Here is a 13,639-nt window from a genome sequence, read left to right as displayed (position 1 = left end):
GACTGACCCTAGCCCCCCGACACAAACTATTGCAGCATAAATACTAGAAGCTGAGACAGGAGGGATCGGGAGACACTGTGGCCCCGGACGATACACCTGGACAGGGCCAAACCGGCAGGTTATAACCCCACCCACTTTGCCAAAGCACAGCCCCCACACCACTAGAGGGATATCTTCAAACACCAACCTACTACCCTGAAACAAGGCCGAGTATAGCCCACGAAGATCTCCCCCACGGCACGAACCCGAGACAGGAAGATCGCGTCAGTGACTCAACCCACTCAAGTGACGCACCCCTCCTAGGGATGGCATGGAAGCGCACCAGTAAGCCAGTGACTCAGCCCCCGTAATAGGGTTAGAGGCAGAGAATCCCAGTGGAGAGAGGGGAACTGGACAGGCAGAGACAGCAAGGGCGGTTCGTCGCTCCAGAGCCTTTCCGTTCACCTTCACACCCCTGGGCCAGACTATGCTTTGTAGGTTAGCAGTAAAACCTTGAAATCAGCCCTAACCTTAACAGGAAGCCAGTGTAGGGAGGCTAGCACTGGAGTAATATTATAACATTTTTGGGGTTCTAGTCAAAGAGTCTAGCAGCCGTATTTAGCACTAACTGAAGTTTATTTAGTGCTTTATCCGGGTTGCCGGAAAGTAGAGCATTGCAGTTGTCTAATTTAGAAGTGACAAAAGCATGGATACATTTTTCTGCATAAGTTTTGGACAGAAAGTTTCTGATTTTTGCAATGTTAGGAAGATGGATAAAAGCTGTCCTTGAAACAGTCTTGATATGTTCGTCTAAAGAGAGGTCAGGGTCCAGAGTAACGGCAATGTCCTTCAGTTTTATTTGACATGATTGTACAACCATCAAGATTAATTATCAGATCCAACAGAAGATCTCTTTGTTAATTGGGACCTAGAACTAGAATCTCTGTTTTGTCCGAGTTTTTAAAAGTAAAACATTTGCCGCCATCCACTTCCTTATGTCTGAAAAACAGGCTTCCAGGGAGGTTAATTTTGGGGCTTCACCATGTTCCACTAAATGTACAGCTGTGTATCGTCCGCATAGCTGTGAAAGTTAACATTATGGTTCTGAATGACATCACCAAGACTTAAATATATATATATATATATGTGTGTGTGGGTGTGGGTGTATATGTATATGTATATGTGAAAACAATAGTGGTCCTAAAACGGAACCTTGAGGAACACTGAAATTTACAGTTGATTTGTCAGAAGACAAACCATCCACAGAGACGAACTGATATCTTTCCCGACAGATAAGATCTAAACCAGGCCAGAACTTGTCCGTGTAGACAAATTTGGGTTTCCAATCTCTCCAAAAGAATGTTGTGATCGATGGTATCAAAAGCAGCACTAAGGTCTAGGAGCACGAGGAGAGATGCAGAGCCTTGGTCAGATGCCAATAAAAGGTAATTTACCACCTTCACAAGTGCAGTCTCAGTGCTATGATGGGGTCTAAAACCAGACTGAAGCATTTCGTATACATTGTTTGTTTTCAGGAAGGCAGTGAGTTGCTGCGCAACAGCTTTTTCTAACATTTTTGAGAGGAATGGAAGATTCGATATAGGCCGATAGTTTTTTATATTTTCTGGGTCAAGGTTTGGCTTTTTCAAGAGAGGCTTTATTACTGCCACTTTTAGTGAGTTTGTTACACATCTGGTGTCTGCTGCTGAAAAACAAACATGATACTGCCACCACCATGATTCACCGGAGGGAGGGTGCCAGGTTTCTGCCAGACGTGATTCTAATCTTGGTTTCATCAGACCAGAGACTCTTGTTTCTCATGGTCTGAGAGTCCTTTAGGTGCTTTTTGGCAAACTCCAAGTGGGCTGTCATGTGCCTTTTACTGAGGAGTGAATTCCATCTGACCACTCTACCATAAAGGCCTGGTGGAGTGCTGCAGAGATGGTTGTCCTTCTGGCATCTCCACAGAGGAACTCTGGAGCTCTGTCAGAGTGACCACTGTGTTCTTGGGGACCTTCAATGCTGCAGAAATGGTTTGCTACCTTTCCCCAAATCTGTGCCTCGACACAATCCTGTCTCGGAGCTCTAAGGACAATTCCTTCGACCTCATGGCTTGGTTTTTTGCACTGACATGCACTGTCAACTGTGGGACCTTATATAGACAGGTGCGTGCCTTTCCAAATAATGTCCAATCAATTGTAATTTACCACAGGTGGACTCCAATCACAGTTGTAGAAACATCTCAAAGATGATCAATGGAAACAGGATGCACCTGAGCCCAATGTAGAGTCTCATTGCAAATGCTCTGAATAGTTGTGTAAATAAGGCATTTCTGGGGGGTTTTAATGAATTTGCTAAAAAAATCTAAACCGGTTTTCGGTTTGTCATGATGGGGTTTTGTGTGTAGATTGTTGAGGAACATTTTTTTATTTTATTAGGGGGGGGTTCATCCATTTTAGAATGAAGGCTGTAACGTAACAAAATGTGGAAAAGGGGGAGGGGTCTGAATACTTTTCCAATGCACCGTATATATGCGTATAAATGTGTATGTATGTATATATATATGTATGTATGTATGTATGTATACATTATTTATGTGTATGTATGTATGTGTAATTGTGCTGTAAACAGTATGTGATGTCATTTTTATTTTTATTAGGGGGTACATTTTAGGAGGTATTGTGATGTCAAAAAAATAAACCCTGTTTTCGCTTCGTCATTAGGGGGTATTGTGCTGTCATTATTAGGAGGTATTGTGATGTCATTATTAGGAGGTATTGTGATGTCATTAGGGGGTATTGTGCTGTCATTATTAGGAGGTATTGTGATGTCATTATTAGGAGGTATTGTGCTGTCATTAGGGGGTATTGTGACGTCATTATTAGGGGGGGGGATTCATCCATTTTAGAATGAAGGCTGTAACGTAACAAAATGTGGAAGAAGGGGAGGGGTCTGAATACTTTTCCAATGCACCGTATATATGCGTGTAAATGTATTTGAAATACTCTGAAATAATATTTCACCCCAGATCTGAATACCGTTCGGCGCTGGGTTCGACTGAGATTGACATTGTGGTGAATGGATTGAGGCTCTTCTCACAGCTAAAGGGGGTTGGGGGGGGGGGGGGGGTGCAACTCAGTATGAGGAAGATGTTCCTCATGTTTGTATTACGTACAAAACATAGAATGGTAAGTACAACTGAACATGGTGATAGTACTCAAGGGGTCTTGTTGTTTTTTTGTCCCCCCACCCCCACCCCCCCTCCAGAGGTGGATAAACTGAAAGGACTGTTACGCTACCAAGACAGTGGGAAAGACACTGGAGCCCTGAGAGACAGCCAATCGGACGAGGCCATACAGGAAGCAGTTCAGGCTCAAGTGACCTTGAAGGTGGACATCTCAATATGTGACTCACCGCCTGGATTTGGTCTTATGTAGCAACATTTGAAATAGTTTTTTTATTTTTTATTTATTACATTGGATAAAAGTAGAGATTCAGAGCTACAAAATGGTATATCATACACTGTATTTTTGAGGAACAACGAAAAAGTAATTCTGCTTTGAAACGTGAACTTCACTCTCCTCTGAAGTCGTGGCTTATGCCTAGTTTCCTGAAGCGGGTCACATGGAGTTGTTGATCGTGTGTATTTTCTCCGTTTATTTTTATAATTTAAATTGACCTTGGATTAGTCAGTGCATGTAAGTGTACTTCCAAGTATACGTAATCATGTGTGTTTCTAGCTGTGTACCGAGAAACACCAAGCTGACAAGAGGAAGTGGCTTGAAGAGAAGACTGTTCTGACCCGACTGGCCAAGGAGGCCGAGGATAAGAGGAACCAGGAGATGAGGAAGTTTGCAGACGGCCGTAAGCGTCACGCCGAGCAGCAAGCCCAAGTGGTAAAACAACCCCCCCCCCCCCCCCCGGGGATCCCCACCCGTTCCATGTATTAACTAATTCCACAGTTATCAAACCTGATTCAACTAATCATCAAAGCCCTTTACACGGTGAATCAGGTGAGCTAGTTCAACAACATTGTGAAACGTCTGGGGTTCCCCCTAGGAGAGGTTTTCCTTTAGAATAAAGCTACAATACCCTCTACAGACAGAGCCTACAAAGGCTGCATTTACACAGATCAGATCTTTTATAATTGGTTAAAGATAATTGGTTTAAAAGGTCAGAATTGGGCTGCCTGTGTAAACGCAGCCTAAGAAACCACTGTGTGTTACCCTGTAGGAAGGTCTGGTGGCCCAGCTCAGTGAGAAGGAGCAGGACCTACTGAAGTGGAGGAAAGAGAGGGACTCCCTGGTGACAGCTCTGGAGGTTCAGCTAACCAAACTCCTCTCCAGCAACGCAGACAAGGATGAACAGATAGCCAGTCTCCGCGGCAACGCCTCCTCTCAGCCAGCAGAGGTCAGTTCAAACACACGTTGGACTGTTTAGTCGGTTGGGACTTGTCAGACTATTTTCCTCTGGAACAAATGAGCTCTGTTAACTCCCCCAGTCCCAAAACCCCAACAGAAATGGGCTTTTAATTTATCTGACTGTCATTTATCTCCATGTCCAGCTGTTATATTAAGTTTTTTAACATTTTGTTTTCAGGGCAAGCAGGGCTACAAGTAGAACACATAACAACTTATCAAACCGTTGCATTCATGTTTAAAAAAATAAATCTAATTAAATCAAATGTATTTATACAGCCCTTCGTACATCAGCTGATGTCTCAAAGTGCTGTACAGAAACCCAGCCTAAAACCCCAAACAGAGAGAGAGAAAGAGAGAATTAGAGAGAGTATACTTAAATTCACACAGGACACCGGATAAGACAGGAGAAGTACTCCAGATATAACAAACTGACCCGAGCCCCCCGACACATAAACTACTGCAGCATAAATACTGGAGGCTGAGACTGGAGGGGTCAGGAGACACTGGCCCCATAATTTAAAAATGTAATTAAAAAATAAGGACTGCCAAAAAACATTACAATACGTTCATAACAGATTTCACAATATATTAAGTGTATATCAGTCTACTACCACATATCTATCTATCTATGTGTGTATAGTGCATATGTTATCGTGTGTGTGTGTGTGTGTGTGTGTGTGTGTCATTAATATTTTCTACATTGTAGAATAATGGTGAAGACATCGACAGTATAAAATAACACATATGGAATCATGTAGTAACCAAAAAAGTGTTCTACAATGTAGAAAATAGTCCAATTAAATAAAAACCCTGGAATGAGTTGGTATTCTAAAACGTTTTTGACTGGCAGTGTACATTATCAAGCATTTCAGATGTTATCCAGATACTGACTGTTAGCACTTGGTGGTCTATAGCAGCTTCCCACCAGAATGGTCTTTAGGAGAGGCAGATGAACCTGTAGCCAATATTACTTCAACAGTATTTAACATTATCCAGACAGTGACTGTCTATAGCAGCTTCCCACCAGAATGGGCTTTAGGTGAGGCAGAGGAACCTGTAGCCAATATTACTTCAACAGTATTTAATATGAATGCTGTAAATACAGAAGTTGTTTTCTCACTGGGAAATGAATATCCAATACAGGAAGTTGGTGGCACCTTAACTGGGGAGAACGGGCTCGTGGTAATGGCTGGAGCGGAATCTGTGGAATGGTATCAAACATATGGTTTCCATGGTTTCCATGTGTTGGATGCCATTCCATTCACTCTATTCAAGCCATTTTTATGAGCCGTCCTCCCCTCGGTAGCATCCACTGATATCCAACTAGTCAGTGACAACTGTGTGGAGTTCGGAGTCTTTGACAGCAAACTGTGTGAAGTTGTAACAGTATTATAGACATTATGTCCTGGGATTTCTTATCGATCGTCTATGTGTAGCTTGTGAGTGTCGTAAGAGGAAAACGCGTTACATGTTACATCCCAGAGGGACCATGTTGATAGATAGCATTATTGGTCCACTGTTTCCTTACTGTTGTATTCTTCCCCCTCCCCCAGAGGGACCGTGGCCAGGCGGAGGTAGTGGAACTGCAGGGCCTTCTGTCTGACAGAGACACCGAGATTCTTAACCTGAAGGAACAACTGAAAACTGCATTCAAAGCCAGCAGCGATGCCTCGGTCCCTACTAAACACAGAGAGACAGCCAATCAGGTGAGGGAGCAGTCCTCCTTCATAACGAATAAAATCTTCAGTTGATTGGTCTTGTGCACAGGATACAGGATGTAAACAGTACAGTGAAACGCTTACTTGCAAGCTCTCCTCAACAGTGCAGTACACATCCAAAAATATAACATTGTATTCAATCCCCTATCCATATGTAGTATGTTGGTCTTGTTAATACAATGGATGTTGTTCATGATATAGCGCTCACAGACTGAAGCAGAGGAGTGGCCTTCCAACGTCCGTGAGAGGAATCTCCGTGACAACGGTCAACTCGCACGCGGCGTAAAGACGTCAAAGAGGACCAGTCAGGTAATCTCCTTTAGACATACGCGTTTCCTCCTGCAATGTTTCAATCTCTCCGGTTTAACGCGTCTGTACGTAACAAAACGTCAGTTTGGCATAGAGGAAGTATGGTACTTCTCTAACCGTCTGTTGCTCACGTCCCTCTAAACAAAATAGTAGCTATCGAGATGGAGTTCACTGAGGTTATTTTTATTTTTTATTTTTTTATGAGTGCATTTTACAAGTGGCTAGTTCGCATCAACTACCTTCGATAAAACCACTGCAAACGTTTAGCCTGGAAACCTTGGTTTCGAGTTGCGACGTTCTGGCATGTCTGCCTCGTGGTTTGTTGGGAGTCACTGCTGTTGCCTAGGGGGTCGGGTTTCCAAGGCTAGGTTCTCATCTGCATGTCTGCCTCGTGGTTTGTTGGGAGTCACTGCTGTTGCCTAGGGGTTTGGGTTTCCAAGGCTAGGTTCTCATCTGCATGTCTGCCTCGTGTTTTGTTGGGAGTCACTGCTGTTCTAGGTGGTCGGGTTTCCAAGGCTAGGTTCTCATCTGCATGTCTGCCTCGTGGTTTGTTGGGAGTCACTGCTGTTGCCTAGGGGTTTGGGTTTCCAAGGCTAGGTTCTCATCTGCATGTCTGCCTCGTGTTTTGTTGGGAGTCACTGCTGTTGCCTAGGGGTCGGGTTTCCAAGGCTAGGTTCTCATCTGCATGTCTGCCTCGTGGTTTGTTGGGAGTCACTGCTGTTGCCTAGGGGGTCCGGTTTCCAAGGCTAGGTTCTCATCTGCATGTCTGCCTGGGAGTGGTTTTCGGGTTCCAAGGCTAGGTTCTCATCTGCATGTCTGCCTCGTGTTTTGTTGGGAGTCACTGCTGTTGCCTAGGGGGTCGGGTTTCCAAGGCTAGGTTCTCATCTGCATGTCTGCCTCGTGGTTTGTTGGGAGTCACTGCTGTTGCCTAGGGGTTGGGTTTCCAAGGCTAGGTTCTCATCTGCATGTCTGCCTCGTGGTTTGTTGGGAGTCACTGCTGTTGCCTAGGGGTTCGGGTTTCCAAGGCTAGGTTCTTCTGCATGTCTGCCTCGTGTTTTGTTGGGAGTCATGTTCTAGGGGTCCGGTTTCCAAGGCTCGTGTCGGGTTTCCAAGGCTAGGTTCTCATCTGCTTGTTGGGAGTCACTGCTGTTGCCTAGGGGGTCGGGTTTCCAAGGCTAGGTTCTCATCTGCATGTCTGCCTCGTGGTTTGTTGGGAGGTCACTGCTGTTGCCTACTGCTGTTGCCTAGGGGTCCGGTTTCCAAGGCTAGGTCGGTTAGCGCCACGTCCGTCTTGCTCTGATGCAAGTTTACGAATGGAACCACAGTTATGTGAGCTATTGAATCAATCCTATTGAATCAATCCTATTGAATCAATCCTATTGAATCAATCCTATTGAATCAATCCTATTGAATCAATCCTATTGAATCAATCCTATTGAATCAATCCAATATGGTTCCCTTCGTGCGTCAGGAGACACTCCCGAGTAAGGATTTTTTTTTTGTTATAAAAACATGAATTACTGCAGAAACAATAGATGGTAGGGAGAGAGCCTCATTCTAGTCCACACTCATTTTTGCAGTGAGTAAAAAAAACAAATGTATATATATTTTTGGCATATCTCATTATTTTGTCAGGTAAAGATGTATTTGAACTGGCATTTCACACAATCTGACATGGTAGGCAATGTTTTAGGCTTTAAATTAGGACCATGCCTCAGGACTACCTGACATGATGACTCCTTGCTGTCCCCAGTCCACCTGGCCGTGCTGCTGCTCCAGTTTCAACTGTTCTGACTTATTATTATTATTGGACCATGCTGGTCATTTATGAACATTTGAACATCTTGGCCATGTTCAGTTATAATCTCTACCCGGCACAGCCAGAAAAGGACTGGCCACCCCACATAGCCTGGTTCCTCTCTCGGTTTCTTCCTAGGTTCTGGCCTTTCTCGGGAGTTTTTCCTAACCACCGTGCTTCTACACCTGCATTGCTTGCTGTTTGGGGTTTTAGGCTGGGTTTCTGTACAGCACTTTGAGATATCAGCTTTTAGGTGAATGGAGCCAAATGAACGACTCTTTTAGGTGAATGGAGCCAAATGAACGAGTCTTTAAGGTGAATGGAGCCAAATGAACGAGTCTTTAAGGTGAATGGAGCCAAATGAACGAGTCTTTAAGGTGAATGGAGCCAAATGAACGAGTCTTTAAGGTGAATGGAGCCAAATGATCCGGCTCACTGAAAAGACTCGGCATGCCCATCACTAGTTCCATAGCTACGGTAGTCAAGGGGGACGCAGGGATTTAAAGCTATTTTCACACAGACACTCCTGTAGGTTAACCCAACTGACTAGACACTCCTGTAGGTTAACCCAACTGACTAGTAGGTTAACCCAACTGACTAGGCACTCCTGTAGGTTAACCCAACTGACTAGGCACTCCTGTAGGTTAACCCAACTGACTAGGCACTCCTGTAGGTTAACCCAACTGACTAGTAGGTTAACCCAACTGACTAGGCACTCCTGTAGGTTAACCCAACTGACTAGACACTCCTGTAGGTTAACCCAACTGACTAGGCACTCCTGTAGGTTAACCCAACTGACTAGACACTCCTGTAGGTTAACCCAACTGACTAGACGCTCCTGTAGGTTAACCCAACTGACTAGGCACTCCTGTAGGTTAACCCAACTGACTAGTAGGTTAACCCAACTGACTAGGCACTCCTGTAGGTTAACCCAACTGACTCGTAGGTTAACCCAACTGACTCGTAGGTTAACCCAACTGACTAGGCACTCCTGTAGGTTAACCCAACTGACTAGTAGGTTAACCCAACTGACTAGGCACTCCTGTAGGTTAACCCAACTGACTAGACACTCCTGTAGGTTAACCCAACTGACTAGGCACTCCTGTAGGTTAACCCAACTGACTAGACGCTCCTGTAGGTTAACCCAACTGACTAGTAGGTTAACCCAACTGACTAGTAGGTTAACCCAACTGACTAGTAGGTTAACCCAACTGACTAGTAGGTTAACCCAACTGACTAGGCACTCCTGTAGGTTAACCCAACTGACTAGGCACTCCTGTGGGATAACCCAACTGACTAGTAGGTTAACCCAACTGACTAGGCACTCCTGTAGGTTAACCCAACTGACTAGTAGGTTAACCCAACTGACTAGGCACTCCTGTAGGTTAACCCAACTGACTATTTAACCCTCCTGTAGGTTAACCCAACTGACTACTAGTAGGTTAACCCAACTGACTCCTGTAGGTTAACCCAACTGACTAGTAGGTTAACCCAACTGACACTCCTGTAGGCAACTGACTAGTAGGTTAACCCAACTGACTAGGCACTCCTGTAGGTTAACCCAACTGACTAGACAACACTCCTGTAGGTTAACCCAACTGACTAGTAGGTTAACCCAACTGACTAGGCACTCCTGTAGGTTAACCCAACTGACTAGTAGGTTAACCCAACTGACTAGACGCTCCTGTAGGTTAACCCAACTGACTAGTAGGTTAACCCAACTGACTAGTAGGTTAACCCAACTGACTAGGCACTCCTGTAGGTTAACTCCCAACTCACTGTCATCCTGTAGGTTAACTCACCCTCACTGTCATCCTGTGTACCCCTGTCTGTCTGTCTGTCTGTCTGTCTGTAGGGGTCTGGGGGCTACCCATCGGTGCTCGACTCCTCAGAGATCTCCACAGAAGGAGGCAGGACCAGCCGCTTCCCCAAGCCTGAGCTCGAGATCTCCTTCAGCCCGCTGCAGCCCAACAGGATGGCCCTGAAACGCCAGGGAGGGGCTGTGGTCAACGTCAAAATCACCCGCAAGAGGAAGAGCTCTGAGATCGACAAGGTAGACCGTGTTCACTTGCAGTGAGGGACTTGCTGTAGGTTCAGTCCAGGGTACAACTGTGTGGTCCTTCCGCCACTGCAGACCCTGTCCATCTTACCATTCAGCTGGAGGTCTCTCTCCTGTCAGTCATCTGAAATACATTTTACAGAGAGAGTGCGTTAGTACGGCAACAGTTCTGTTATCCCATGTCCAAAGTCGGGAGTCACCCACCGAACTAATTGCAATGGCATAAGAAACCATGCAAGAAGCAAACCTGTTTAAATAGCCTCAGATAAGCCATGATGACGTGTGAATTAGGTTCATCTGAAGAGCAAGTTGTTCAACATATGAATAGTTTACTGCTCCATCTTACATTATATATTGAACTGAAAGGCTTGTGCTTGTTTTTATGGAAGTAAATGTATAGAGTTTCCTATTACATGTGGTGGGATCTAACACACGCATGGTTGTTGTGTGAATATAATGAGTCGATGTAGTGTAGGGGCTCTGCTGCAGCGGCGTAGGAGGAGGCGTGGTCTCTGCTGCAGCGGCGTAGGAGGAGGCGTGGTCTCTGCTGCAGTGGCGTAGGAGGAGGCGTGGTCTCTGCTGTAGCGTAGGAGGAGGCGTGGTCTCTGCTGTAGCGTAGGAGGAGCGTGGTCTCTGCTGTAGCGTAGGAGGAGGCGTGGTCTCTGCTGCAGCGGCGTAGGAGGAGGCGTGGTCTCTGCTGTGGCGTAGGAGGAGGCGTGGTCTCTGCTGCAGCGGCGTAGGAGGAGGCGTGGTCTCTGCTGCAGTGGCGTAGGAGGAGGCGTGGTCTCTGCTGCAGCAGCGTAGGAGGAGGCGTGGTCTCTGCTGCAGCGGCGTGGTCTCTGCTGCAGCGTAGGAGGAGGCGTGGTCTCTGTGCTCTGCTGCGGGAGGAGGCGTGGTCTCTGCTGCGGCGTAGGAGGAGGCGTGGTCTCTGCTGCTGCGGCGTAGGAGGAGGCGTGGTCTCTGCTGCTGCGTGGTCTCTGCTGCAGCGGGCGTGGTCTCTGCTGCAGGCGGGAGGGCGTGGTCTCTGCTGCGGCGGCGTAGGAGGAGGCGTGGTCTCTGCTGGTCTCTGCTGCGGCGGCGTAGGCGTGGTCTCTGCTGCGGCGGCGTAGGAGGAGGCGTGGTCTCTGCTGCGGCGGCGTAGGAGGAGGCGTGGTCTCTGCTGCTGCGTGGTCTCTGCTGCGGCGTAGGAGGAGGCGTGGTCTCTGCTGCTGCGGCGTAGGAGGAGGCGTGGTCTCTGCTGCAGCGGCGTAGGAGGAGGCGTGGTGGTCGTGGTCTGCTGCGGCGTAGGAGGAGGCGTGGTCTCTGCTGCGGCGGAGGAGGAGGCGTGGTCTCTGCTGCGGCGTAGGAGGAGGCGTGGTCTCTGCTGCGGCGTAGGAGGAGGCGTGGTCTCTGCTGCGGCGGCGTAGGAGGAGGCGTGGTCTCTGCTGCGGCGTAGGAGGAGGCGTGGTCTCTGCTGCTGCTGCGGCGTAGGAGGAGGAGGCGTGGTCTCTGGCTGCTGCGGCGTAGGAGGAGGCGTGGCGGCGGCGTAGGAGGAGGCGTCTGCTGCTGCGGCGTAGGAGGAGGCGTGGTCTCTGCAGCGGCGTGCGTGGTCTCTGCTGCTGCGGCGTAGGAGGAGGCGTGGTCTCTGCTGCTGCGGCGTAGGAGGAGGCGTGGTCTCTGCTGCGGCGTAGGAGGAGGCGTGGTCTCTGCTGCTGCGGCGTAGGAGGAGGCGTGGTCTCTGCTGCGGCGTAGGAGGAGGCGTGGTCTCTGCTGCGGCGCGTAGGAGGAGGCGTGGCGTGCTGCGGGTCGTCTGCTGCGGCGTAGGAGGAGGGTGGTCTCTGCGTGGTCTCTGCTGCGGCGTAGGAGGAGGCGTGGTCTCTGCTGCAGAGTAGGAGTGAGTAAAGGCTATGGTGCAGTATTAAGTCCATATAGGAGGAGTATTTATGCAGTTTGAGACTAAAGTAATTCCATTACTGACTGTCCCAGAGGGGGGAGGAGTGAATCTCCATTGTATTTGTGTGATTCCTCTCCTCCCTAAGAAGTTCTGCGGGGAGGAACTGCCTTTAAACATGGCCTGTACTTAAAAATATATATTTGAACATTTATTTAATTAAATTAGGCAAGTCAGTTAAGAATAAATTCTAATTTACAATGACGTCCTAGGAACAGTGGGTTAACTGCCTTGTTCAGGGGCAGAATTGTCAACTCTGGGATTTGATCTAACAACCTTTCGGTTACTGGCCCAACGCTCTAACCACTAGGCTACCTGCCGTCCCTACACTCTAACCACTAGGCTACCTGCCGTCCCTACACTCTAACCACTAGGCTACCTGCCGTCCCTACACTCTAACCACTAGGCTACCTGCCGTCCCTACACTCTAACCACTAGGCTACCTGCCGTCCCTACACTCTAACCGCTAGGCTACCTGCCGTCCCTACACTCTAACCGCTAGGCTACCTGCCGTCCCTACACTCTAACCGCTAGGCTACCTGCCGTCCCTACACTCTAACCGCTAGGCTACCTGCCGTCCCTACACTCTAACCGCTAGGCTACCTGCCGTCCCTACACTCTAACCGCTAGGCTACCTGCCGTCCCTAGTTAACAACACGGTAACTAACTAAAGCCCACACAACACGGCGGGGGGGGGAGTCTTTGGGAGCTCTGATGTTCCTAGTTCTATCTTTGGTGTTACTCAGTCATTCTGGTATCTGTCACAAAAACAACTCTTTCCCTGAGGTCTGTCTCGCTGACTCTGAAATGGCACAGCGCTGATGCCAGGCGCTAGACATCAACACTTCACTATTGGGAATAAAATGCCAAGCATTTTGTTGAACACGAGACATGAAGAAAGACATGTTGACAGATGACGACAAGGGAAACTCGAGTTCATTTCAAAATATTTTTCACAATGTTTTCTATTTAGTAATAAAGGTTTTATTTTAATTCACAAAACAAAGCCTCTAAATCTTTTAGACAGTTAATTATTTTATAGAAGATTCATAACCAACACATAAACAGGGCAATCATTTTTTAGTATAAAAGATAATTGCATTTGAAGCACCAGAAGTTGAAGCATCTAAACGTTTTTAAATATGCCGTTGAAGTATTTATCTTCACATTATGACCCGCGTAGCCTTTCAGTCCTGATGTAATTCAGGTGTCAATATCATATCAATGTCTGATTTTATAGGCGTCTTTGTGGTTGGTTAGTCACCTGGTACAGGGTTGACACACATTGCCCTCGGTGTATTAGACTCGTGATATTCTTGCTAACTTTATAACAAACCTCTTTCTTCTTCTTTTTTTTTTTAAGAAGATCGGATGGCGCAGTCCAGCTAAAAGGAGAGCAACGCATGAGCTCCCATCTCAGGTACC

General features: G+C 47.2%; 1 protein-coding gene across 1 annotated transcript in view; it reads left to right on the top strand.

The window, feature by feature from the left end:
• The window catches only part of kif20ba (kinesin family member 20Ba), a 37,370-nt gene that overhangs the window by 14,508 nt on the left and 9,223 nt on the right, over positions 1 to 13,639 (top strand). The window contains exons 25-31 of the mRNA XM_064993577.1: positions 3,247 to 3,368; positions 3,720 to 3,875; positions 4,213 to 4,389; positions 5,954 to 6,106; positions 6,320 to 6,427; positions 10,081 to 10,278; positions 13,578 to 13,634. Coding sequence (XP_064849649.1) covers positions 3,247 to 3,368; positions 3,720 to 3,875; positions 4,213 to 4,389; positions 5,954 to 6,106; positions 6,320 to 6,427; positions 10,081 to 10,278; positions 13,578 to 13,634 — 971 coding nt within the window. The remainder of the gene's footprint in view (positions 1 to 3,246; positions 3,369 to 3,719; positions 3,876 to 4,212; positions 4,390 to 5,953; positions 6,107 to 6,319; positions 6,428 to 10,080; positions 10,279 to 13,577; positions 13,635 to 13,639) is intronic.

The sequence above is a fragment of the Oncorhynchus masou genome, chromosome 18 (genome assembly GCF_036934945.1).
Source record: "Oncorhynchus masou masou isolate Uvic2021 chromosome 18, UVic_Omas_1.1, whole genome shotgun sequence".
In the NCBI taxonomy this organism is placed as follows: Eukaryota; Metazoa; Chordata; class Actinopteri; order Salmoniformes; family Salmonidae; genus Oncorhynchus; species Oncorhynchus masou.
This window is presented reverse-complemented; position numbering and strand designations above follow the sequence as displayed.